Source organism: Danio rerio, chromosome 17 (assembly GCF_049306965.1).
Source record: "Danio rerio strain Tuebingen ecotype United States chromosome 17, GRCz12tu, whole genome shotgun sequence".
NCBI classification, from domain to species: domain Eukaryota; kingdom Metazoa; phylum Chordata; class Actinopteri; order Cypriniformes; family Danionidae; genus Danio; species Danio rerio.
In genome coordinates, this window is record NC_133192.1 from 54862487 (window position 1) to 54889232 (window position 26746).

Genomic DNA, 26746 nt, shown 5'->3' on the forward strand with positions numbered 1-26746 from the left:
TCGCTTCATACGCGCGTCAAACCCCGCTTCATTCGCGTGTCAAATTCACTTCAGAACAGACGCGGATTCGCGTGATGGGCAGGGCTTCCGTCTGCCCGGTGACTCTAGCTTCGTTGCTAAAATGCTAACATGGAGTTTATGAAGAAAATAACAGTGTTTATGTACTTTATGAAGGCTGAAAAACAGCGTCGATACGTTTAGGGCCGTGTCTAAGTCCACTACATGCTTTTAGAGGTGCATCCAGCTCTGTAAGCTCATAAACTCCTCCAGAAACTGAACCTGGATCACGGAGGCTTTCAGCGGTGCTTCTGACTGAGCCCAGCCCAGTTTGATGACTTGTTGTCAGTGTCGCCTGGAGGATTTCCCCCGGGAGACCATCAACAAGTTCTACGTCACAATCACGCCCCCACAAGAGCAAGCTTCTGATTGGTTAACGCGGCGCGAATGTCCGCTGAAGTTCAGATTTTCGAATTCGAGAGATTTGCGAGAAATGCTCGTTAAGCGCGTCAAACGCACAAAACGCTCAATTCGCCCTGCGCCATTCGTGCGTATTGCGCTATTTGCACCACGCCATTCGCGTGTATCGCGCCGCAGGATGTCTATTCGCGCGTTTGCATTGACTTAACATGTAAATCACTTGCACTTGGCACGCTTTCCGCGTCTGGTGTGAACGCAGCATAAAAAGTGAAAACTTAAACAAATTACTTAAGTCTTGTTACAATTAAATGAATTAAGTTTGACAAAATTAATTTACAACAGTTTTCAGTAATGAATTAAGTTAGTTCTTTAAGGTGTAACAGGTTTTAGTAAGTTATTTATGGCAAGTATAAGTATTGTTCACTATAAATAATGAGCAATACTTGTATTTGTTACAAAACATTAAAGTGTTATTTTTGTATTTACAAGGGAAGAGTACTTTTTACTATTATTAATATATTTACAATATTATATTGAATGACTGTACTGTATGTACTGTTCCATTCTTGTTTTCTAAAATAAATTACTATAACGTAAAACTAAAACACCTAAAAGAACTAACTTAATTTATTACAGAAAACTGTTATAAATTAAGTTTGTCAAACTTAATTTATTTAATTGTACCAAAGTCGAAGTAATTTGTTTAAGTTTTCACTTTTTGCAGTGCATTTGAGTTCAAATACTAATATTTACGAGTTCTGTGAACTTACTCCAATTAGGTTGATGTAATAAGATAATTAGTTAATTACTTAATTACCATAACTTGCCTAACTAACCTAGATAAATATCTAGTCAAATATTATTTACTGTCATCATGGCAAAGATAAAATAAATCAGTTATTAGAAATTAGTTATTAAAACTATTGTTTAGAAATGCGTTGAAAAAAGTGAGTTAAACAGAAATTGGGGAAAAAAATATACAGGAGGCTAATAAATCGGGGGGCTAATAGTTATATTAATACTGTATATTTGTTATTGTTACCTCTATTGCAAAAATTGCCAGTAGTTCACTACTGTGCTCACCTTAAGCAAACTATGCCATGTCTCCCTTTATTCTTGCGACAGAGAGGGAAATTAGAGCATTCTAATAATCTTTTTGAACTGTTGTCAATTCTCTAAGGAACGTGACATGATTAGAAATAGCCATAAGAAAATGCTGGGTGAATAATGGGAGTCTCCATTACACTGTTTGATTTGGTTGTCACAGTCAGTTTGGCTGCAAGTCCAATTGACATCTTTGGGTTCCAGCTTTGTTCCTTCTTGATGAACACATATCGCTAAGAATAAAACATGCTGTTTGGGTCTAATTGCAAGTAATGCATACCAGGCCCGTGCAGAGACCGTCCAAAGGGCATGTGCAGGCAGGGGTTGGGGGTTGTTGTTGCGCGCGTACTGAAGAGCGGTGTTGTCGCGCGCCTACTGAAGGGCGGGACCGAGGGTGTGCCGCGTCGCGGGGGCACTTTTGATAATTTTGGAAGGGCACTTTCTATCCAAGACTAAAAAGGCCATGTGCACTGCACAGGTTGAGCCCTATGTGTGCACGTGCCTGATGCATACTACGTTGTTGTTGTTTTGTCTTGCTTGACTTTTGATTGTATATTGTAGTAAAAACTCTGATTTTAAGATCTACAAATATTTTTGATAATTAGGTGTATCATGTCTTTTTGTATACAGGATGTGTAATTTATAAAGAATGCTCCGTTATCACTTTTGTAGCCAACAGTCAGAATTAGGCACATGGAAAGTCAGACCATGTTTAGCAAAGCAGTTATCACCTAAATATTTAGAAAACTGAGCTTCTCCCAGATTAACCCCTACATTTGCGACACACAAGAAATGGAACTGTCTGATATGATCTGTGGTGATTTTATCACAGGCGGTTAGACTGCTCTGTAAACACTTTATTTCTTGTTTTTCAATAAATAATTTCAGTTGTCATGGTCTGGTTATTATTGACATAGCTTTATGTGTGTCAGGCAATAACCATTAGATCACTGACCCATTCCCTGATGGTTGAATGCAAAGCCAATTTTATTTCCCCCAAGCCTCTTAAACTCTGCAAACCCAAAGTCCAGAGCGATGTCATCATTGTTTTGCTTTAAAGGGCCATGAAACCCCCTTGTTTCAGCAGGGTTTTTTCACACCTCTACTTTGGGAAAAAGTCAGGAAACTGGGCGTGTCCAGCTCCGTTTAGGGGGGAGTGTCAAAGGAGAGAAAGAGGGATGGTCTGTAAAAATTTGCATAAAAATGGGAGTGTCAGTTTGGGTGATTTTCACAGAAGCAAAACAAGCGCACAGATGCAGGGGAGAAAGACAGTGACTGTGTTCAAATGGATATCAGTAATCGAATTATTTGCCAAATTATTAAATGGTGGACTTTAACTGCAGTTTCGGAGAGCAGCATTCACAGCAGATTTTTCAGTCCATAATTTTGTAGTGATGTTAACGTACTGTAAACTTTATTAACTTAGAAATCATTTGACTAAGGTCCATCTTTAAACACTGAACGAGTACGAACTAACTTTGCCTCTGAATAAACAAACAAAAACCACTAGTCGCTTACTTACCAAATCTGTCGAGACAGGACAATCAACACCAACTGGAGCTGCGTCTTTATTAAAAGGAGACGAGCAGCAAATACGGATTTCACCATTTCCGGATGAGAAAAACTCTCAGGTAAACAATGTTCCTTAAACACGTATTTTCATCGCGCGTTGCTTGCAGATCCACACGTGAGTCCAGCTGTGCTCTAATAGCGGGAAAATGAAAACAAAACTTTCACTGCAGCAAATTTTTAACACAACACTGATGACTTGTATCTCCAAACATTTCTTGTTCTTCCGCTTGGCAACACAACGTGGCGTCTCTCTGCCGTCTGTACAATGTAACAGGTACAAACAGTCTTCGAAGCTATCATGCATATTAATGAAGTTGCACCGCATACACAATAGAGCGCGCTGATTGGTTTGAATCAAGTCTTACTCATGAATGAATACAGCACACTCAGAGACATCATAAGGTATTCCTAGTTACAGACGTCCAGTCTACACGCTGGAGTACACCCTAAGATCTTGTGGCCGTGACGCAGCTTCAAAAATTTGTTTCAAACCGGAAGTACGAATTTGCTCGAAATAACGCAAAAACAACCAATTTACACTTTTAAGTAAAATATATGTGTCCTAATAGTGTTTTTAGCAGTCTGGGACACATATAGGACTGTCAACAGCTTAAAACATTTTTAAGTTTTGTGACCCTTTAAATTGGGAAATTGGTCTGTGGTAAGCCAGTAGCACTATATATGGTTCTATTTGAAAGCTTAGCATCTCTATTGTCTGAGGGGGCACAGGATAAACACCCACTGCATAAAAAACACCTGCAGGAGAAATTGCTGGTTCATTCCACTTAGGCGACCTCTGATAAATGAAGGACTAAGCTAGTGTCTGTTTTATAATGTTTCATCGATTTCACAGATGTGAGATTCGTGGGCTGACAGGAAACCAGGGCTGCATCCAAAAACACACTCTTTTAAGAATTATTACAGTCATGAGATCCACATGAACATGCACACGTCACAAGTGCATTTATGTGAAAATCATTTATATGCAGTGATACACAGCACAATTTAAGAGCTGGTGAATTCCAAAGCAATCATATGAAATTTTGTGGCATTTTGTGGAGGCTGCTGCTGTCATCTGGAGGTCTCTCTTTTGGCCATATCCACATTCACTCATTTCACTTGATAAACAATAATAAAGTCGGGTTTTACAGTGTTGCATTGTTTTTCAGATGTTTTCACGTTTCTTAAATATCAGCAAACATGTTATTTCTTTACGCTTTAAACAGCTCTTTTAAGTGTCCTTATTGGGACACAATCTGGGTATACATTTCATGGCCACATGGACAATGGTAAAAACTACATTATGTCAGGGCTGTGCAAATCAGATTTCGATTTTGGCTTCTAACGCTGAAAAACCATTAATCGAGATAAACGATTATTGCGTCATATACCGCCCCCTTTACAGTTGTACACATTTGTTGCTCTTAAAAGTGCGAAAGACAGCATGCTTCTGTGTGTGTGTGTGTGTGTGCGGCACGGTCATTCGGTCTCATTCGCACACTGTGACGAGCAGAGCGCACACATCTAAAGTCATCTTAATGTGAGTGCTTTAATTGATAAACAGGTGTCAAAACCTGGTGTATAGTGATTATTCATATTAACCCTCATTTGTGTAATAAACAAACGAGTTGAGAATCAAAAGACACGTGAAAGAGAAACCATTAAAGTGACAGCGCAATATTCCGGCTGCCGCCTGTTTCCATCAGTATTAATCAAACAACAAAAGGAGAAAATCCCTCACTGTTCTTGACTGAAGGATTATTGTAGCTGAAGTGTTTTTCTTACAGTGAAGATGCTTAAAGCACAGTTTGTTTCATATTTTTATTCTATTGTATTTATTTCTCTTTCCTTTGCAGGGTTGAAAAAAACTGTATATGCAGTTGAAGTCAGAATTATTAACCCTCCTGAATATTTGCAACCTTTTTCCTCCTCAGTTTCTGTTTAATGGAATTTTTTTTTCAACTTATTTCTGAACATTATAGTTTTAAGAACTCGTTTCTAATAACTGATTTCTTTTATCTTTGCTATGATGACAGCACTTAATATTTTACTAGATTTAAAAGGCTTATTTAGGGTAATCAGGCAAGTCATTGTATAACAGTAGTTTCTTCTGCAGACCATCAAAAATACATTGCTTAAGGAGGCTAATAATATTGAGCTTAAATTGGGTTTCAAAATATTTAAACCTGCTTTTATTCTAGCCAAAATAAAACAAATCAGACTTTCTCTAGAAGACAAAATAGTAGAGGAAATACTGTTAAAGTTCCTTGCTCTGTTAAACATCATTTGGGAATTTTTTTTTATTTTTTATTTTATCAGGAGCGCTATTAATTTTGACCTTTACTGATAATCGTTTTCAATAATCGTGATAACAATTATGACCAAAATAATCATGATTATGATTTTTCCCAAAATCGAGCAGCCCTACATTATGTTTGTTTACCACTATTCTGTTATTTAACAAGAAAATATCGCATGTCTTGAAATAGAATCTGACCACCTTTATATGCTTTTCTAATTTTAGGAACAAGAGGACCCCAACAAACTTGCCACCAGCTGGCCTGATTACTATATAGATCGGATCAACTCCATGGCAGCTGTAAGTATTTACTTTGTTACATTACATTTTTAAATGCACAACAGACATTTGCACCTTTTGTAGCTGATTCAAGAGTTCACACTTAGACTATTAGACTGCTTGACTATTTAAGCAAGTTTGGCATGCTGTCCCTGGAGAGAACCCTGAGCTCTGAGATAGATGAGCCAAAGGCTGCCGCCTGGTCAATAAGCATTAGGAGGGATATGAGCCCTGCTGAAAAATCCAGCTTAAACCAGCCTAGGCTGGTTGGCTGGTTTTAGCTGGTCAACCAGGGTGGTTTAGAGGGGTTTTGGCCATTTGCAGCCTGGTCTTAGCTGGTCAGGCTGGAAAATGACCAGCTAAAACCAGCTTGACAAGCCTGGTTTAAGCTGGACATAGCTGGTTTTGGCTGGGCTCCCAGCCTGGCTAGGCTGGTCAAGCTGGTTTTAGCTGGTCATCTCCCAGCCTGACCAGCTAAGGCCAGGCTTGAAATGGCTGGAAACCAGCCTGGAAATGGCCAAAACCCCTCTAAAACCAGCCTGGTTGACTAGCTAAAACCAGCCAACAAGCCTAGGCTGGTTTAAGCTGTTTTTTACAGTAGGAAGATCAGGTAGTTCTCGATAACTTCCCAAAATAGACCGCTAACTGCGCTAGTTTGTAGTGCTTGTAAACTTGTAAAAAAAAAGTGCTTGTGACTTTAACTTTTGTTGCATGGTTTTTGAGTGTGGAAGGAAACCGGAGTACCTGGGGAAAACCCACGCGAACATGGGGAGAACATGCAAACTCCGCACAGAGAGTATCAGTTGGCTCAGCTAGTATTTGAACCAACGACCTCCTTGCTGTGGGGCAACAGTGCTAGCCACTTAGCCATCGTGTCGCCCGAACTTAGAATTGAGGAAGAGGGAGAAGGGATGGATGGGGGGGAGGTTTCCAAAATGAAGATGAGGAATGAAGTTTAGGCTGGATATTTATATTGAATTTAGAGTGATCCGGTTGGCTAGTTAGTGATTAGTAATAGGGATCAGCTGCAGTCAATCCTATCACGTGCTCCTCTCGAAATTAGTTTAAGGGTGCTTTCACACCTGTGAATCGATTCAGTTGTTCTGAAACAGAGATTACAATTGTTACATTGTTGCTCTTTGCTCTTGGAGCGGTTCGCTTTCACACTGCAAAGTTTCTAATCGGACCAAAAGAGCTAACACAAGTCACGTGTGAGTAAACTCTCCTCACATTGGTCAGAGTGTCAGGGTTTATTTTGCAGAGTCCCGCTCAGCTGTCAGGAGAGGTGGTGGTTTGGTGGTGTTTGACAAGGTGCGCGCGCGACGTGTCTGAGGAGAGATGCGGTGGGGAGGGGTGAGAAGGGTGTGCGACGTAGCCTATTTGAGGACCGGGAGGGAGGCGCGAGATTACCGGTAGATTATCACTCGTTTGCGGGCATCCGGAGACTCGCGAAACTTCCCGCCCTACTCAGAATTCTCTCTTCATATAGCCGTAAGCCTATTACATGTCCATAAAACACAGTGATATAACCACGCTCGGATCAATTGCAGTGAGAAAGCGATCCGCTCCAGAATTCGTTTCAATCGAGCCGAGACCACCTCCTTCAAGTGATCTCGAAGCGACTGATTTGGCGCGGATCCGAGAGCGATTGGTGGTATCACATATGCCAAACAAACTGCGCTAACTGGGCAAACGAGAAAGGTTCCAAAACAAAAGTGTAGGTGTGAAAGCACCCTAAGAAACTTCACTTTGGACATTAGTAATGTGATGAGGGAATGAAGAAATAACAAAACTATCAATTCCTAGTTATCTGGCACTAAATAACAACATTAAAAACTGAATTTGCTGTGGTAGGAAAAAGCTGCGTGAATCTTTTCTTCATTTAATATATGACTTGCGCCTCAGAAGGCAGTGAACGCAGTGAACGCGTGGTGGCACTTGAAGGCATGAGACGTGGAGCACAGACACTCTTGATTCTGGAGGTGATTAATAATATAATAACATTAATACTAAAATGGTTAAAACGTTTTAGAATGACCAAAACAACATTTTAGATGTTTTACAGTGTGCTCAGCCTGCTGGTTCGTCCATTTGCACACATTTTGACCATCACATGATCTCTTACTCAGACTTAGAAACTTCTCACTATAGGAATGCTGCCAAGTCGCTGTTGTGGCATCAAAATCACATTGCATTGTGAGAGATGAAGGTGCTGTATTGTAAACCCACTCATTCTGCCAAAATGAGGGGTTGATGGTCAATCTATGTAAAAGAAAGAGAATTGTCATCTACTCAAAGGGAAACACAGTTTACATGGTGGTGGGGTAAGAAAGTTTTTCAGGCATCTTGTGTTTTGTATCTTGTATTTCAGATGCAGACACTTTTTGCCTTCGATGAAGCAGAAATAGAGATGAGAAACAAGGTGGTTGAGGATCTCAAAACAGCCCTCCGCACTCAACCAATGAGGTAAGAAAAACTCCACCCAAGCTCATTCTGAAAACGTAGCCCCGCGGACGTTTCTGGAGACCGTGATTTACATGGCCGGAGGTACATATGGCCGCATCTGTTTTTTTCGAGCGAACGATACGGGGCGGTGTGACGCCGCTCCTCTTCTTCGCGCTCGCTGGCTATGACGGCTCACCTCCGTGTGGAGGGCTTTCCCGCCGCAACCAGTTTGTCTGCTTAGCTCTTAGTGTTACATCGGCTAAGTGGAGGCCCAGAGGAGGAGGAGCCGGCTGTGGTGGCGACCGGGTTCGAGTCAGGGGAAGAGCGGTATCTTGCAGAGCAGATATGTGCTAGAGCAGTGGTCCCCAACCCCCATGCCCACTGACCAGCACTGGTCTATAGATCAATTGTTACCCGGCCACACAAAAAATCCTGAATTATTTCAGTTTTATTTATAATCTGAGTCTGAACGATCATTTATTTTAAAAAATCTTTTAGTTTGAAAAATGACCGTACTCTCTTGTTACATCTCGGTCACTTGAGTGCCAAAATGTAACCCTCAGGCTAGCAAAATGAGTAAGAACTGCAGCACGTCGCGCTTGCATATTCCAGGCGTCCCCAGTTAACATATTAACTTTTCAGAATGCCGCACTGCGAGTCACGTGACAAAACCCCACTGATCGGCTTCATATTTTTGATGGAATATAATTTGTTGAATGAATATGACTCTGCCTTGTTTTCAAACTGTGCAGTGCTGTAGCTGCTTAATTTTGCCAACTGCGCTACTTTATTTCAATACTGTTGATTATGGTGATACTTGGAGAGACAATTTTTTTTTTCTGAGGTGGTACTTGGTGAAAATACTTTGAGAACCACTGGGCTAAATTATTCATTTATTTATTTGACAAATAAACAAAAACTCTTATCTGCCTCAGATCATATCTTCCTCCTGCGTCGACCTGAACTGGGTGCTTGCCTGTACGTAATCAAACACATCAAGGGAGACTGATGCGGAGGCAATTGTCATTAAATTCTGTGTCTTTGCCTTGGAAAGTCGACTTCTTGTGACCAAAAGCCGGAATTAGCGAAAATTCAGCCAGCGTTTTGTAGTTAGGAAATATTTCTTCTAAGGCTGTGATCAGAACAAAGTTTGCTGGATTCTCTGAATGTGATATTTAACTGATCCTGCAAGCACTCGTTTCACCGGGAAAAAATACTACAGCACTCTGCGTTCGGTAGTGCTCACAACGCACTCCAAAGCACCTGACCTCCTTGCTGCCGTTTGGTTGGCTCGTCACAGCTGTCGGCGACCGAAGATTTTTGTCTGTTTGTTCTTCATCGTCCACTGCATCACCTCCTCTTTTTTCACCTTTATTAATAATATCACAACTATTTGGCCGTTTAAAGAAACTTCTCACACTCAGCTGCTGTGACATTTTTGCAACTGTACGCATAGATATGTACATTAGATGTCGCCTGGCCTATTGTTGTCTATTGGACGGAATGCGTCAATAGCGCCACCATCTTGGTACAGGGTAGCGCTCCTTTGAAATGGATGCGGGACCAAGGTACAGTGGAGGACTGTGGCCATCCAAAGTCAGAGATATACACATATACACATATATCTATGATCGGGAGTTTTCCTGGATGTTAGAATGTAATTTTTTTTTCTAATTACCAAAATGATAATTTTACAGCACTTTTCTACATTGATGGATCAGTGACCGCATGGGCATCCCTGACAAAAAGCTTGTGTTTGTGTGTACAGAAATGTACTATTCACCCTCCCTGTTAAATTTGATCTAATCATGTTCTGAAACACAGCTCCTCTCCTGCTTTCACTTCTCATACTGACAGAGGGAGCGATTCGATTGTGAATGAATCCCCCGAACGACTCTTTCACTTACGTTAGCCGACAATAATACAAGTTTCTGGCAGCGCAGCATCTTGTTGTCATATTTCTTTTGCATTATTTGCTGATTTTATTCAACAAAACTAGCATAAGCCGAGTGTTTAGTGCGAGTTGGAGCCGCTTTGCCGTATGGTGAATGCAGTAAGTGACTGTTATCATCAATAACGTTACCTGATTAGCACAAAAGTTCAGAACATACAAAAACAGAAAAAACTTAATATTACCTATGAAATGTTCTGCCTTTGTGCTTTGTTTTCTTTGTTTGCTCATTACTACACCCGTAGACAGCGCTAAAGTCCAGCATCTTCACGTAATAACACAGTCTTGACTAGTGCGGTTGAATGACATTTGTCCTGTGAGCACTGTACCAATGTGGCGGCGCTATTGACGCATGCTCAGAGTCCCTATGCGATATCTAGTGTATATATCTATGAACTGTACGCAGCGGTGACAAAGAGGAGACAAAACAAGGACAATCGCCATCAGCTGGACAGGAGTGGGAATTACAGTTACAGTTAGCTACGAATTACAATAGATCCCCCTCAGCATAATCCGTCAAAATAACAGATCACCTTCAGATTTTTTGGTCACTGCTGAAAAAATCAGTCAATGATGGAAAATATTCGGTTAACGCGACCTCTGATATACCATAACTATTGGCCCTACTATTTCTGAGTAAAAATATAACACTAGAAAACAAGTTTCCAAGTTCAAGTCCTGGCACTGCCCGGAAATTTGGTGGCAGTGTTGCCAGACATACGATAATTATCGTATTTGTACGATAATTTTGACCTCTGTACGATGTACGATCAATAATGAGAAAAATCCTATATTGTACGATAATTTCAGAATTTTATTGCATTTCAAAGTAACTTCATTGTAATCTTCGGGCTTCTTTACTTATTGATCTAGCTGCATCTTTTCTGTACTGTCTGTGAGGAGTAGGTGGAGTTAGGCACATTTTCTATCTCATCTTACGTTGCCTCTTCTCAGCCAATCAACATGGAGAATGGCTCTCTTTTAGGAGTTAACACTCCTGCTGCGCGTGCCCGTGTTAGGTCAGTAGTTTTCAGTTTGAGGTCGATCTTTTAAGCAATAATGTTAAAACAATTCGTGCTGTAAAGGAAGGTGAGAAGGACGGGAGTTTTCCCTTGATGTTCTCGTTTTTCCCCATTCAAATGCATTTCCAAAGTTAGTCTCATCAAAACAAAACATGCACACCTCAGAGTGTGCACTGCTTTCAAGCCAACCAGCGCTATTTTGCAGTCCATTACGGCATCCAATTTGTACGGTGAAATAAATTCCTCAACATCTGGCAACATTCAATGACAGCAACTCGGAGGTGGAGTTTGAACCTTCCCACTAAGGTACCTAGTTTTTACACGTTGTGTCAAAACGCTATGTGTCTAGATAATAGCTGTATACTCTCAGTTTGACTCGTGTACGATAATTTTCCTCCAAATACGATCATTTTGAGGTTCTGGTATGAAACTTTGACATTTCCAATCTGGCAACACTGTTTGGTGGTGGTGTGTGTGTGTGTGTGTGTGTATACACATTTCGAAAAATAAAAAAACGAGCTCATAATAACCCGATGTGACTTTTCCTTTAGGTTTGTAACACGCTTCATTGAGTTGGATGGCTTGACGTGTCTTTTGACCTTCCTAAGGAGCATGGACTATGAAACTTCAGAAAGCCGCATACATACTTCCATTATTGGCTGCATCAAAGCCTTGATGAATAACTCTCAAGGCCGAGCTCATGTGCTGGCCCACCCTCAGAGCATCAACACCATCTCCCAGAGCCTTCACCAAGACAACATCAAGACCAAAGTGGCTGTGTTGGAGATCCTTGGTGCTGTTTGCTTGGTGCCAGATGGGCATAAGAAAGTGCTACAGGCAATGGCACACTATCAGAAGTTTGCTGCAGAGAGGACTCGCTTCCAGGTAATGTTGCTTTCAATGTAATGTTTGTAACAGATGAAAAGCAAATCAGAAGATAATCCTTTAGAGCAGGGGTGGCCAACCCTGTTCCTGGAGAGCCACCTTCCTGCAGATTTCAGTTGCTACCCATATCAAACACACCTGAACCAATTAATTACAACCTGAACACCACGTGATAATTACAGGCAGGTGTGTTTGATATGGGTTGCAACTGAAATTAGCAGGAAGGTGGCTTTCCAGGAACAGGGTTGGCCACCCCTGCTTTAGAGAAACTGTATTTTTATATGGTCAATGGGGTGTATGCACACAGACTTTTAGGCTCAATCCCAATTCCACCCGTTAGTCCTTCCCCTTACCCCTACCCCTTGTTTTGCGCGTTCTCATGAAGAGGTAGAGGTGTCCCAATTCTCTTTAGCTTGAAGGGGTAGGGCTAAGAGGAAGGGGTGAATACCTCTTTGATTGGAGATTTTTCAGGACCACACTTGAAGCCAAGGGGTAAGAAAATTTCCCAGAATACACCAGCCACAACAGCACCATAGGTGCCCGCGGAAGTAAGGAGATGCACAAATTAGTATTTTTTTGTCATTATTATGAATTTTTACAACAAACAAGCACATGTTTTATTATATTCATAACCGCGTTTATGTTTTACCGTCATGCTAAAATACAAACGGCTAAGTTTCGCTATCTATAATCCCTAATAATAATTACTCCTGTAGCAGTCCCACCTCATTCTGACACTCGATGACACTTGAATACCCTGTCAAAATAGTCTAGTGGCTATGAATAAGCATTTTAGAATGTCTGCTATTTTGTTAGTGTTGTTTTTGTGTGTTTACATAGATGAATATGGCCACTGTGTAAATGCACAGTACTGTTACGATCATTCTATTATATCGTTATGATAACATAATATATGCCTTCAGTAATTTCCTGAAGATTAATACCAAATTATAAAGCAACTGGAATAACTACAGCAGTCTTGATCGTCTGACCTCATATGAAGCAAGAGATCGCGATGACATATCGTCACCTTGGAATTATAAGGTTCTATCTATGTTCTGAATGATTTTGAGATAATGAGCTTCAAAGTTTTTGCATTTCATAGCAAACAGTATGTCTGTAACATTTTTTTTTTTAATAAAAAGTCTTAACATGTAAACAACTTATAAAAAAAACATCCCATAATGTAAATAAGTGGTAATTTAATAAGAATATGACAATAATTAAATTGACCAAAATGTCAGATAGAATCTTATAATTCTAAGCTGACGATATGATGACGTGTCCAGGTGTTGTAGTTCTTTCCCATTTCTTAGGGGTAAATTTTAAAGCTCTTCCCCTTCACACATGGGGTAGGGGTACAAAAATAGAATAAGGATTGGGCCTTAATTTAGTATAACACTTATGGATGATGGAGGCCGCTGTGCTCATTGGAACTTTCAGAGCAGCAGAAATGTTTCTGTAACCTTCCCCAGCCTTTTGCCTCAAGACAATCTGTCTCGGAGGCCTACAGACAGTTCCTTTGTCTCCATGCTTGGTTTGTGCTGCTTTGACATGCACTGTCAACCCTGGCAGCTTATATAGACAGGTGAATGCCTTTTCAAATCATGTCCAATCAACTGAATTGACCACAGGTGAATTATTATTATTATAACCTTTATTTTACCAGGAAAGACACATTGAGATTAAAAATCTCTTTTACAAGAGCGTCCTGGCCAAGATTAGGCAGTACACAAGTCACGAGTCCAACAGACAACAAACAAAAAACAATTTAAAGGTAACATGAATCACACTGACAACTATTCAAAACATCTACAAACCTTTGTTTCAACTTTTAAAACATTTATAGTCTTTTTAAAAGCATGCAGTGAAATCAAGTGTTTGCAGATTATTCCAAGCAAAAGCTGCTGCGTACTTAAAAGCCTTTTTCCCATCTCAGTCCGCACTTTAGGGACAGAGTAAATAAATATCCTGTGAGCGAAGACCATAGTTAAGAACAGGCTTTTTACAAATATAATTCTGGAGATATGATGGGAGTAAACCCAGTATAGATTTGTAAACAAGAATATGAAAATGCTTGAGCCTACGAATGGACAAAGCAGACCAACCTAACCTAGTATACAGCACACAATGATGAGTAAGGGATTTAAAATTAGTTATAAATCTTAGTGCACCACGGTAAACAGTACCCAATGCATCCAACTCCAGTAAAACTGCTGAATCATCTCAAGAATGTTCATTGGAAACAGAATGTACCTGAGCTCAATTTAGAGCTTCACGGCAAAGGCTGTGAATACTGATGTACATGTGATTTTTCAGGTTTTTTATTTTTAATTAATTTGCAACAATTTCAAAAAAAAAAAACTTTTTTCACATTGTCATTATGGGGTATTGTGTGTAGAATTTTGAGGAAATAAATAAATTTAATCCATTTTGGATTAGGGCTGTAACAAAAAAATGTGGAAAAAGTGCTATGAATACTTTCCGGATGCACTGTACATTTTAAAATCGATCAAATCTTATTTTTATTTTTTTTGTGTGTTTTTTTTTATTTGTCCCCCAGTCTCTTTTGAACGGGCTGGACAGAAGCACAGGACACTACAGGGATGAAGTAAATCTGAAGACAGCCATCATGTCATTCATCAATGCCATGTTGAATGCTGGCGTTGGAGAGGTCAGCTGATACAGAACACTTTTGATAATGCATAATGTTCAAATTTGAATTGCACTTTTTATTATTGCAGTATGGTCATTTACATTCACATCATTCTCTCTGTTTGTGTTAAAGGAGAGTATAGAGTTTCGCCTTCATCTTAGGTATGAGTTTCTGATGTTAGGAATTCAACCAGTCATTGAGAAACTGAGAGCACATGATAATGCTACACTTGACCGGTAAGATAACTAGAACGTGGTAAATTGGGTCTCATTTATCAGCCTATAGGCAATATATGCATAAGCCTACTGTTGCTAATAGAAAGGTCTTGTGATTGTGTTTCAGACATTTGGACTTCTTTGAGATGGTGCGAAATGAGGATGAATTAGAACTTGCCAAGCGTTTTGACTCTGTGAGATCATGTCTTTTAATTAACAGTGTTTGGTAACACTTTATAATAACTGCACACTAGGAATCATTTACAAGCATTTGCAAATGGTTCATCAGTTATAAGTAGGGCCAGACAGAATCTGCAAGCTTTTTTGCTATTTCTGCAGAGAATTTTGTTAAAAATCTGCAGATTTATGCGAAATAATTTTAGGAGAATCATAACCAAAATATTATATTAGTAAATAAAATCAAAAACTATACCTTTTTCACTTTTATTTAATGTTTACAATGCAAATCCAATTAGATGCACTTTATTTGGTAAACAAAGCAAGTCTCTCGTATAATATATCAACTAAAAGACTGAAATTATTAATGTACAAACTGTATTGTAAATAAATCAAATGAACACTTTCGATTTGGTCAATAATATTAGTGAAATCGATTTAAAAACTGAAAAATTATAAATGTACACACATTTACACAAATAAATAAACAGAATCAATGATAGGCTTAAAATCTGCGGAAATCTGCAAGTGCTGATTCTGTGTGGGCCTAGTTATAAGTATTAACTGTACATTAATTGATATTAGTAAAAAACAAATGCTGCATTCCTGAATTATTGTATTCAAAAGTAATGGCCTATTTATATTTGAAATAAATATTTTTTGTTCTGAATGACTCTTTTCTTTAAAATAGTTTTCAGTTAAAATAAATCATCCTTTAACTGTCATGTATAGGGAATTTACAAAGCATAAATTGTTGTCACTAGATGAGCTCCCAAAACTAGGAATTTGTTTAAAAAGCATTTCTTTATATAGGGTAATTATTATTTGCCTAAAATAAGATGTACAAATGTTAATTTAAATAGTTTATTAATATTTTTATGTACTCATTGTGAATTATCAAAAAACACCAACTCTTAAATAACTGCTTCAGTAATGAAAAATAATCATTAACAAAGTATGAAGATAAAATCATTAAGCACATTATATATGTGCTTGTAAGTCGAGTGCAACATTTGCAGCTGTTAGATGCCTTTTTCATGACTTTTAACATGTGTGTCTTTTTGTGTTCAGATGCATGTGGATACTAAGAGTGCTGGCCAGATGTTTGAACTGATCAAGAAGAAACTGAGCCATACAGATGCCTACCCCCACCTTCTATCTATCCTACAGCACTGTCTCAAAATGCCATGTAAGTAATCATGAGGGGGAAAGTCTGGGGTTGTCTGATGCAAGTCATCCTACAACAGTGGTTTGTTCTGTAGCCAATTGAATGAGGAGGCAAAGCAACGGGCAAAACACAGCAAGGCAAGGAAAATGTGTCTTAATGTTCACAATACAGCATAACAAGACTCAGCAAAGTCTGTGTGTTTGTGTGCTGTATAAAAAGTCCATCTTATCAGTTCATGAGCAACTCCCATAGACTGTAAAATATATGGACGTAGTATCCGTGACGTCACCTATTGGTTTCTAAAGAGCGCAAAAGAAGCCACAAGTAGGCGCGGCCAACCGTCAGCATTTTGTTCGCGCGTCATCACACCCATGGCGGGATACCAAACAAGGGCAAAGAGGCGGAGAGTGAGCGGAGCTACAGACACCTGCTAGCATTTTGCTTGGACCTGGTTCAGACACACTTTACTTTGGGAGAAATGCTTAATACTTCATCACCTGTGACTCGTTTGTATTCTGACCACTTGTGCTTGGTTGTACACTATATCAATAAAGTGTTTAGACTTTCAAAAACACTGCTGTAATACATTGAGCCACTAAACATTGTTCTTATGACGTTTTTCAACAGGAGGAAAACGCGAATTACCTCCAAACACTTCAGATATAGTCTGTGTTAGTTAATGTAAGACTATTGATGAAATCCAGCATAACACTGTATGACAACGCTTCAGATGACTGTTCTAGAGCCTACAGCTAATCAATCCATCAGATTCTGAAGTGCATTATAGCTCTAAATATAAATATTAACGATAAATGATCTTAAATAAAACACATACATGTATAGAGATGGTATATAAGTATATAACTTTACTCACATGGGAAACGGAGGCCACGTGAATGGTTTGTGAGCACAATTAAGTGCACTCAGCATGCCATGCCATCTAATAATTGTAGGAAACAAGTCCAAAAGGCAGTTGACTGTGTAAAGCCACATAAAACAACACAGAAATATGATAAATATGCCGAGTTCAGTGGCTAATCTGCAGGATTCAGCTGAGGTGACGTGACGGCGACCAACGAGACCTAGCTGTCACTCAAGTGGCCACACCCTTAATTATGCAAACTTAATATAACTTAATATAAAGGAAACGGATGAGTTATAAAAAAATTCACCCCCTCACAGTTGTCATGAAGGGTAATATTAGCTGTATTAACCAAAATCTTTTTTTGTACCAGGCTGTAAACACCTTTTTTTCTGCTGTAAAGTTGGCCATTCTAACAGTGGGCTCAATTGAAATTCGCTCTATTTTGGAGCCAGGAGCGGCCAGGACTAGCGGAATTTCGGATGAATAGCAATTTTAGTTACTTCCGTATTGGCTTCCTGAGGGAGAGCGGGAGGTTGCCGCTTGGCAACTTCCAGCCGTGTGTGTGTGGTGCTTGACGGGATTTGTAGTTCTTTATGGTGGCAAAATTGTAGTCCAAGTGAAAGTGAATGTTCTCCAGCAATCTATGAGGGTTAGATCGCTGGTGATCGTGACACTAATGTGGTCTAAACATAGAAATTTAAACATGAGTTAAATAAGTAACTTATTTCTTATGCAAGTGTAGATGCTATCATTTATCGATTACATGACTGCCCTACATCATCAGTAATTTTACTCTACCTATAAGCTTGAAACCAATGGAATTTTAGTGAACGTACAGTTCTTCTACAGTTCCGTTGTTTGCCAGTTCTGTAAAACAAGCACTGATGTTCTTATGGACTTATGGTCCATGATTTAAAAATAAATGGATGTTTGCTTTATTCATATTCTTACAAAGCAAACTGCAATTTTTGATGAGATAGTCTCACATACCAATATTGATATATGCCATAATACTAAAGAATTATCATATCTATATATCATGATTTGTATAGGATCAAATGGAACAGGCTCATTCTGAAAATGTGCCCGTATATACATTTCTGGAGATCAAGAATTATGTAGCCAGAAGTACCTATGGCGACATTTTGCCTTTAAAACAAACACTGCAGAGTGCCGCTTACCTCCATATGGATGGCTTTTCCACAGTTATCAGTTTCTCCAGTGGCTCACTGTGTATGTCGCTGGACTTGATGTGGTGCTGATGTTGACAGTGACGATGGCGTTTGATTCCGGCAAAGAGCAGTTTTAGAAAACAGATAAGACAAAAGCCAAAAAATGAACATGTAAATAATTTGCTTTTGATAACACTGTTGGCTGGGTTTAGGTAAGGAGGAGGGTGGGTCAATCTGTGCTTTAAAAAAAAATGGTCGGCTGGGTTTAGGGAAGAAGGATGGTGAGTCAGTTGTTCGGTCAGTCAATCGACAGCGGCCGAAAAGCATACACAGCAGCCTCTGGAGGAATTGCAAAAACAAACCCTGCAAAAAAAATTGAAAAGTAGCTCCTGGGACATATTTGACGCTCTCTAGAAATGTATATAGAGGTACATATTCAGAATAAGCCTTGGTTGGGAATTGCATATCCTAAAACATAGTTGTAAAAAGCATGTCTTAGAACTTTTTGGGAAGTTTGTATATTAATAAAATCTGATGTATGACATTTGCTAAACATTTTCAGATAAACATGATGCAGGCAGCATACAGCAGTGGCAACTTCTAGACCGCATTCTGCAGCAAATTGTTCTACAAGATGAGAATGGAGAAAATCCAGATGTTTCACCCCTGGAGAATTTCAATGTTAGGAATATAATAAAAATGTAAGTGCTCAGTTTATAATGCTTTTTTGTTTGTTTGTTTGTTTGTTTATTTATATTTTGTTGTTGTTTTACATCTATGCTTTCCATTGAGTTTCAGTTAGTGTACCAAAAAAGGTTGAATGCAGCACTGGTAAAGGAAACACAGGGGAAAAAATTGCTTATGCAAACATCGCACACTATTAGCAAACATTGCCTCACTGAATCTGCATCCTGTGTTTTTACATGCATTTTATTAATTTGCTTTTATTTTTTTATTATTATTTTTTTTGATGACGTTAAATCAAAGCTAAAATAATGAAAGTTAAATTTTCCAATGCAGGCTTGTAGCTGGTATTTTATTGTTAGACCCTACAACAATGCCTACAAGTCTGTCTATAAGAAGAAATATCATAATGTATATTAACGCCTTTTTTTTCAAACAGCAAATTCATGTTATTCAAATAGGTCTGATATAGAGCTGCACAATTAATCATAAAAAGATCGCAATCTCGATTCGCTCCCCTAGACCAGGGGTGTCAAACTCAATTCCTGGAGGGCCGAAGCCCTGCACAGTTTAGTTCCAACCTTGCTCCAACACACTTACCTGTAGGTTTCAAACAAGCTTGAAGGACTCAATTAGTTTGATCAGATGTATTTAATTAGGGTTGGAACTAAACTGTGCAGAGCTGCGGCCCTTTTGGAACTGAGTTTGACACCTGTGCCCTAGACGATCTTAATCCAGCATTTCTACGATTCTGTCAATCATATTTTCAAGTTCAGGAGAGAAAAAAGGCGGCTGCATGAGTCTTTTCATTGTTTCACATACGTCGCTCAGTCACATTGACACCTCCAAATGATGTTGAATGAGTCACATACTGTATTTATAAGGTATAATTCACCCTAAAAATGTCGTTTTTGCCTTCATATTATGATGTTTTCGCGACCGGGAAATCACACGTGACGTGAGCTGCTGACCGTGAGCTGTTATCATAGAGAGGGCGCGTGAGCTCTACTTAATAATAGATGTGCACGCGTCTACTTTAGTGAACAGAACCTGCATATGTTGCGAGTAACAGGTAATACAGTTGTAAATAATATTCAGTTTGTGGCACAAAGTGATCATTTGGAAGACGCGTGCGAAGTATGAACAAGCACTTAGCAGTCAAAATGAAACCGAAAGTCATTTAAATAATCATATCGCATTTTAGAGTTATGATTACGGCAAGCATTTGATGTTTTTTCTTTCATAGCGAACACACAGTTGTGCATGAAAATAAATGTTTACAGTGTCAGTATAACTACTCTAGCCTATATATTGTTGAATATAATCTGATAATGGCAAATGTCTGATTTTACCAGTGAATAAAATCGTCTAATATGAAAGATTGCAAGCATATATCTCAAACATAATAATTCAACATCAGAATTATTATAAGTAGAATAGAATTATTTACAGAAACCAGTAGACCTACACATAATATTGAAATCGCTGTTGTGCCATATGTTTGTTTTTACCATACCTTTCTTTTACATCTAGAGAATTGTGAGAAAATCGTGATCTTTATTTTAAGCCAAAGAATTGCGATTCTCATTTTAGCCAGAATCGTGCAGCTCTAGTCTGATATGATATCTCAAGCTCTGGCAATAAACATTATTTGTATCTGTTTTATCTGCCTCCTCCTATAGCTATGGAAAGCGCCACATGTCAAGGTTTCACTTTAGATTTCTTTACTAGTTCCTTCTAAAAGCCTGCAACATTATCTAAGTATAACATTCATAACCAGACTAAACTAATAAATGTTACAATTGTTTTATTTAATAAATAAGTCTTCCCCAATGTCACATTATTGCTTTGGTTGTGTATTAATCCAAATTTAAAGACCCCATGAAATCTTTTGTAATCTGTGTTACAGGTAAGGTAAATATCACAGATGCTAGCACAATCATAACTAGCTGACACTGTGGAAAAGAAAGTGACATTTTTTGTGTCACTTCTTATTACTGATTTATTTTTGCATGTTTGTCACACTTTGATGTTTCAGAAAATGTAAATATTAGTCAAAGATTACACAAGTGACATGCAGTTTGTAAATGAAGACTTTGAAGACTGTGATGAATGGAATCATGAATTCTGTTGTGTTCCAAAATATCCTGAATGAGAATAAGAATGTCCAGACAGCTATCTGTTAGTGACCTCAAGCGAACTTGGGTTCTGCAGCACGATAACACTGCTAAGCACTCTAGCCAGTCCACTTCTGAATGCCTGAGGAAAAACAAAATGGTGTGGCCTCCGTCCTGACCTGAATTTAGTTAAGATGCTGTAACATCCAGGTTTCTGTTTTTTGTATGTTACAGTTCTGTTTTCATGTCACTTCCTGCTCACCTTAGTTGACCCTTTAATCTTGTTAGCCTTTGAGTTAAATGTCTCCACCCTCTTGTCAGCTTGTTTAGTTAATTGTTTTCTTGTGTATTTATACCCTGCTCTTAGCACTTTGTAGTCATTCGTTTTTGTCTGCGTTTCTCTAGTTGCTTTGCTTAGTTTTAGTTTGTTTAAATAAATGTTTGTTTGGCTGCATCTGGACGCGCACCTTTGATTATTCCCCGCTTTTCGCCAGACGTAACCGATGCAGTGGCATGAGCTTAAAATGTCTGTCCATGCTTAAAAAACTCTTTGTGGCTGAATTACAACAATTCTGAAAAGATATGTGGACCAAAATTCCTCTACAACGCAATAAACAGACTCAATGTGAGTTGTAAAAAAAAAATTGCAGTTTTTACTGCTAAAGGTGGCTAAACCAGTTTTTATTTATCTTTTACACAGGGCTTTGTAAGTTTGTATTTTGTTTTCTCTTAAAAATAAAAACCTTAGATCCAAAATTGCTTAATGTGTTTACCTGTGTTATCTTTGACTAATATTTAGGCTGGCTTGTGAAGCAAGCCAGACTACTGAAATCCTACTTAAACTTATTATTTTTTTTTATTATTATTATTATTCTGAGACTAAATTTCACACTCTATCTCCTCCAAGGCCTTTCAAGCTACGACCATCTAACTCGGGTCAGACCTCCGAACCATTCTGACTCGAGTTGCTATATCTTTACCGACTGATCCGACTTTCGGTTTTCCAAAAAACGTCTCGGGACCGTCAGAAAAATCCCATAAACATAACATTGGATCAAACTTTGTGACCTCATAACTCCGCGTCAGAATGTCACACAGACTTCTAACTTGGCTCATTTAACTCAGACTATCAAACTGCCAATGTTGTAGAGGTTCAGATTGATATCATCATGCTGCAGTGTGATAGAGACATGGGGGTTGTTTTTAACTGTTCATACTGGCAAGAACCTTTGATACATCATCAGTCTAAGCTGTCAATCAACTCCATAGCAACAAAACAGACTAAACTAGCAACGATATAACAGCAGCTGTATCTCAGCATCAGAACATCGTAGAGAAGTGGGGGTTTGCTAGTTTGACTCATGCTAGCACACCATCTATCTATCTATCTATCCATCCATCCATCCATCCATCCATCCATCTATCTTTCTATCTATCTATCTATCTATCTATCTATCTATCTATCTATCTATCTATCTATCTATCTATCTATCTATCTATCTATCTATCTATCTATCTATCTATCTACCATCAGGGTTTCACAAGCCAGCCTCAAAGTTTGTTCTCAAACTTTAAGAATCTAGTTACATTTGTTGTGATGATCTGATACATTCATGTGTTACAAACATGCAAAAAATAAAAAATCATTAAGGGGCAAACACTTTTTTACACCAATCTGTGCCTACAAACACAAAATCCAGTGATTAGCCTGTTTGATTTGCTTAACTTTTTAGGACTAATCTATCTAGGATGTCAAGTGTACAAACTAAACACAGAAAGCACAGATTTTGCTTTCATGGTGTCTTTAACATTGGCTTTTGTTTTTAAACAAATAACAAGCAGCAGTTTAATCTGATAAATGGCCAAGGTAAGTACAGGAAGTATGGCAATAATGTATACTGTAAAACAAATTCCAGATTTTCACAATGTTACTGTAATATTTCACAGTAAATTACATTAGTATAACTTTACAGAAATTAAACCGTAAAAATGTACAGTAATGTGTTGTATTCAAATTTAATTTTGTAAGTTAATCAAGTTAGCATGATTGCAGCAAATTACTGTAAAATGGGCTATATCTTTTGCATGTTAGTTATAGGAAATCAAACTCTTTTTATTTCATTCAACATAGACATTAATAATTGGCACTTTTCAATATTTAGAAATAACAAAATTGCAGCCCCAGAAACAGTTTGGAAAGAAAATCCTCCTGTTTTGAAATGACATGAATGTCATAGTAAATTTTCATTTTTGGGTGCACTGCATCTTTTTTTAATTTTATAAGGTTAACATGGAAATATTTAATACTATTTAGTAAACATAACAATGTGCTAAGCCAAAAACTTAATAAACTGGAACAGAAATAATTGAATCATAAAACCAAACACTGTTAAACACCCAAAATGATTTCAGACTCAGGGTAAATGTCAGAATGACTATCCGAGGAAAACCAGCTTTACAGTAAAATATAGTTAATTCTACAAGATAATACCATAAAAATCGCAGTAATGAACTTTACTACCTGCTGTGAAGTTTCACTATATAGCTGTAATTTCACAGTTATGTAATGTAACAAAATTACTGTGAGGTAGTTAACAGTAATTTTACATGCAGTATTCTACTGTGAAATAAATGCAATTATTAGCCAGTAATTTACTGTGAATTTAAGGTCAAGTTTTTCACAGTGTATATTATAAACGTTAGCTTTTAAGTGTGCAACATAATGGCAACTGGGTTTCTTTCATCTCCAGGCTCGTCAATGAGAATGAAGTCAAACAGTGGCGAGACCAAGCAGAAAAATTCAGAAAAGGTAACAGAGTACAGTCATTTTGTAGCTCAACCTGACTGAAGTAATGTAACAAATAACACACGTGTGTTTATAGAGCATGTAGAGCTGATGACTCGGCTGGAAAGGAAAGACAGGGAGTGTGAAACCAAGACTCAAGAAAAAGAGGATATGATGAAAACACTCAACAAGATGAAGGACAAGTTGCAGAGAGAAGGAGTGGAGTTACGTTCTGCCAAAGAACAAGTACTGGACATGTCCTCCCGCATTAGCGATATTTCAGTGAGTTTACTGTTTGTGACTTCCTTCTTGTGTTCTATGGTTGTTTGAGTTGCATATAGTCAAAGTTTCTTAACAAATGAAATGTACTCACTATTTATTCACCCTTAAGTGGTTCCAAACCTCCAGTTTAGGTTCAGTTCATAACACAGTTCAGATTTTTTTTATTGTAATGTGTTCAAAAGTGTTATTTTGGGGGCATGTACACAGCTCGCTGTTTTAAGGGTGTGTTGCTTTACATAAGTTTCAACTTCCCGCCCAACGTAACAAGGGGGCGGAGCCAAGAGCTCCCCTACTCTGTATTTGCAGCAGACAAGCAGACAGAGAGAAGCTACAAGAGTGAGAGGATCAGCATTCACCAGTGCATGTACGCCTCAGACACAGACCAAGCAGAGAGTACACAATCATTAGTGTCTTCGCATAGTTTTACAGCCAACTGTGTGCTGGTTTAAATTGCAGAGCTTGTACACTGAGACTAATAACCACGCACACTGAATTAACTTTGACTGAGGCACCAGAGCCGTGACACAGCACACTCAGACACGCACATTCGCATGTTATTTCAAGAGTTCGCCCTTAGCTGAGGATTGATTATGGAGCTTGTTTGGCATGCTGTCCCGGGAGAGAGCCCTGAACTCGTGAGATCCTCGTGCCCGGGGCTCCCTCCCGTTGCAGAGCGAGAGGGGAGTCCGAGTTCAGGTAGGTCTCGAGAACTCCCCTGCTTGATAATGTTGGAAGTAGATTAATGCTATGGAGTGTCTATGCTGTCAATTTAGATTTGTCAATTTACTTATGTTACATGTTTTTGGTCTGTGGGAGGAAACCGGAGAGCCAGGTAAAAAACCCACGCAAACACGAGGAGAACATGCAAATTCCCCACAGAAATGCCGACCTGGCCAGGAAGTGTCCGAGCCGGTGACATTCTTGCTGTGCGGCCGTGGTGCTAACCACTAGGCCTCTGTGCTGCCCTGACAAGGAAATGGGAGGAGTAGGGGTGGAAGGGGGGATTCTTCAAGACGAAGATGGCTGATGTAAGATACTCTGGTTATTTACAGTGGTTAAGGAGTCGTCTGATTGGTAAATCAGTGTTAGCTAATGTGGACCAGGTGGTATCAATCATAAGCACGTGCTCCTCTCGAAATTAGTTTATAAATAAACTTCACTTAAAATGAAACTATTCAGATGGCGCTCTGTGGCGCGGCAGAAACATGAAGTGTCCCGAATCGTGGCTGGGCGCCGTGGACAGCCGCCGAATTGAAGCGCCGTTGTGTGTACCCTGATAGAAACCTATGTTTAGAATTCTAAAATGCATGGCGCTGCGTGGCGCGACGGCATTTCTGGAGGCAAGTTTGTTATTTTATTTCCAATGGAGAGACACACACATGAAGCAAAGCGCAGGCAACAGCTGCACCTAGTTAAGATCACAGGGAGCTTCTGTGAACACGAGAAAAGCGAACGGCTGAAGTTTAAGGTAGACTCAATGAAAAGTACACATGTTTGAAAACCTACCTAAAGTTACAAACAATAATTCAGATTAAAGCAATAATGTGGATAGTATTAATGTTGTGTTGAGCCCAATGAGCCTTACATTTAAAAATAGAGCAAGGGTGTTCCTTTAGTGACATCGCTTTGACTCACACTGTGAAAATGGCGGACGTGGAACAACAAACTGAGGATATGGTGATGCGCCTGTCAATCAATAATGGTGGGTGGGGAGACCGCACTCCTACGTCAAGTTGGGGTCGATCTAAAAATCGCTCCAATGGGCCCACCGTTTTTATGTTGTTAAATTGAAAAAAAAAGCACTGGGTGTGTTTATATCACCCCGATATGATGGTCTATACACTATACCTACACACATGTCTGTTCAAACAGCTTAAAGTAGATTTTTCACCATAGGTGCCCTTTAATGTTAATGTTAGAGCTTCCATGATAAGGTTTTTACCAATTGCAAATATTTTAATCATGAGTTATGTGTGATGAATTATACCTTCATACAACTTTGTTCAAATTTTTTTACATAAATTATATGATTATTGATAATGTTATTCAATGTATTATATACAGTGATGTCAAAATTATTAGACCTCCTTTGATTTTTTTTGTTCTTTTCTTTTTTCGTAATGTGGTCCCACTTTATATTAAGTGTCCTTAACTACTATGTACTTGCATCAAAAAATAAATACAATGTACTCACTGTGTTCATAATGTATTTGAGAACACTTGTGGTGCTTTTGAGTTGGGATAAAGGTTGGGTTATGGACAGGTTTGGTGGCGTGGGTAGGTTTAAGGGTGGGTTAAAGTGTAAGGGATGGTCAACAGTGTATTTACAAATGTAATTAAAGAAGTTAATTACAGATGTAATTACATACAGGTACTTAATCAAGCATAAGTACACAGTAAATACATGTATTTACACAATAAGTACATTGTAACAAACTATTAATTCCTGTGTAAGTACATATTAGTTAAGGCCACTTAATATAAAGTGGGACCCGTAATGTTTAACAGAGCAAGGATATTTTTCACAGTATATACAAATTTTTTGGTTTTTAAGAAAGTCTTACTTGTTTTATTTAGGCTAAAATAAAGCCGTTTTTATTAAAAAAAATAAATAAAAAAAACTTTTAAGGTTATTATTATTAGCCCCTTAA

The 26746-nt window shown here is 38.6% G+C and overlaps 1 protein-coding gene across 5 annotated transcripts in view; it reads left to right on the forward strand.

Moving 5' to 3' along the window:
* daam2 (dishevelled associated activator of morphogenesis 2) overlaps window positions 1-26746 on the forward strand; it is an 80592-nt gene that overhangs the window by 21931 nt on the left and 31915 nt on the right. For 3 of the 5 annotated variants that reach the window (XR_012392913.1, XR_012392914.1, XM_001338872.10), the window contains exons 4-13: window positions 5618-5692; window positions 8043-8137; window positions 11641-11974; window positions 14538-14648; window positions 14763-14866; window positions 14973-15039; window positions 16094-16211; window positions 18790-18928; window positions 23779-23837; window positions 23911-24095. Coding sequence is in view for 2 of the 5 variants with exons in the window: in XM_001338872.10 (XP_001338908.5) it covers window positions 5618-5692; window positions 8043-8137; window positions 11641-11974; window positions 14538-14648; window positions 14763-14866; window positions 14973-15039; window positions 16094-16211; window positions 18790-18928; window positions 23779-23837; window positions 23911-24095 (1287 nt within the window). In the remaining 3 variants the exon portion in view is untranslated. Of the gene's footprint in view, window positions 1-5617; window positions 5693-8042; window positions 8138-11640; window positions 11975-14537; window positions 14649-14762; window positions 14867-14972; window positions 15040-16093; window positions 16212-18789; window positions 18929-20593; window positions 20618-23778; window positions 23838-23910; window positions 24096-26746 lie in introns of all 5 variants that reach the window. The other 2 variants (XR_012392912.1, XM_073927663.1) reach the window with 1 other exon arrangement.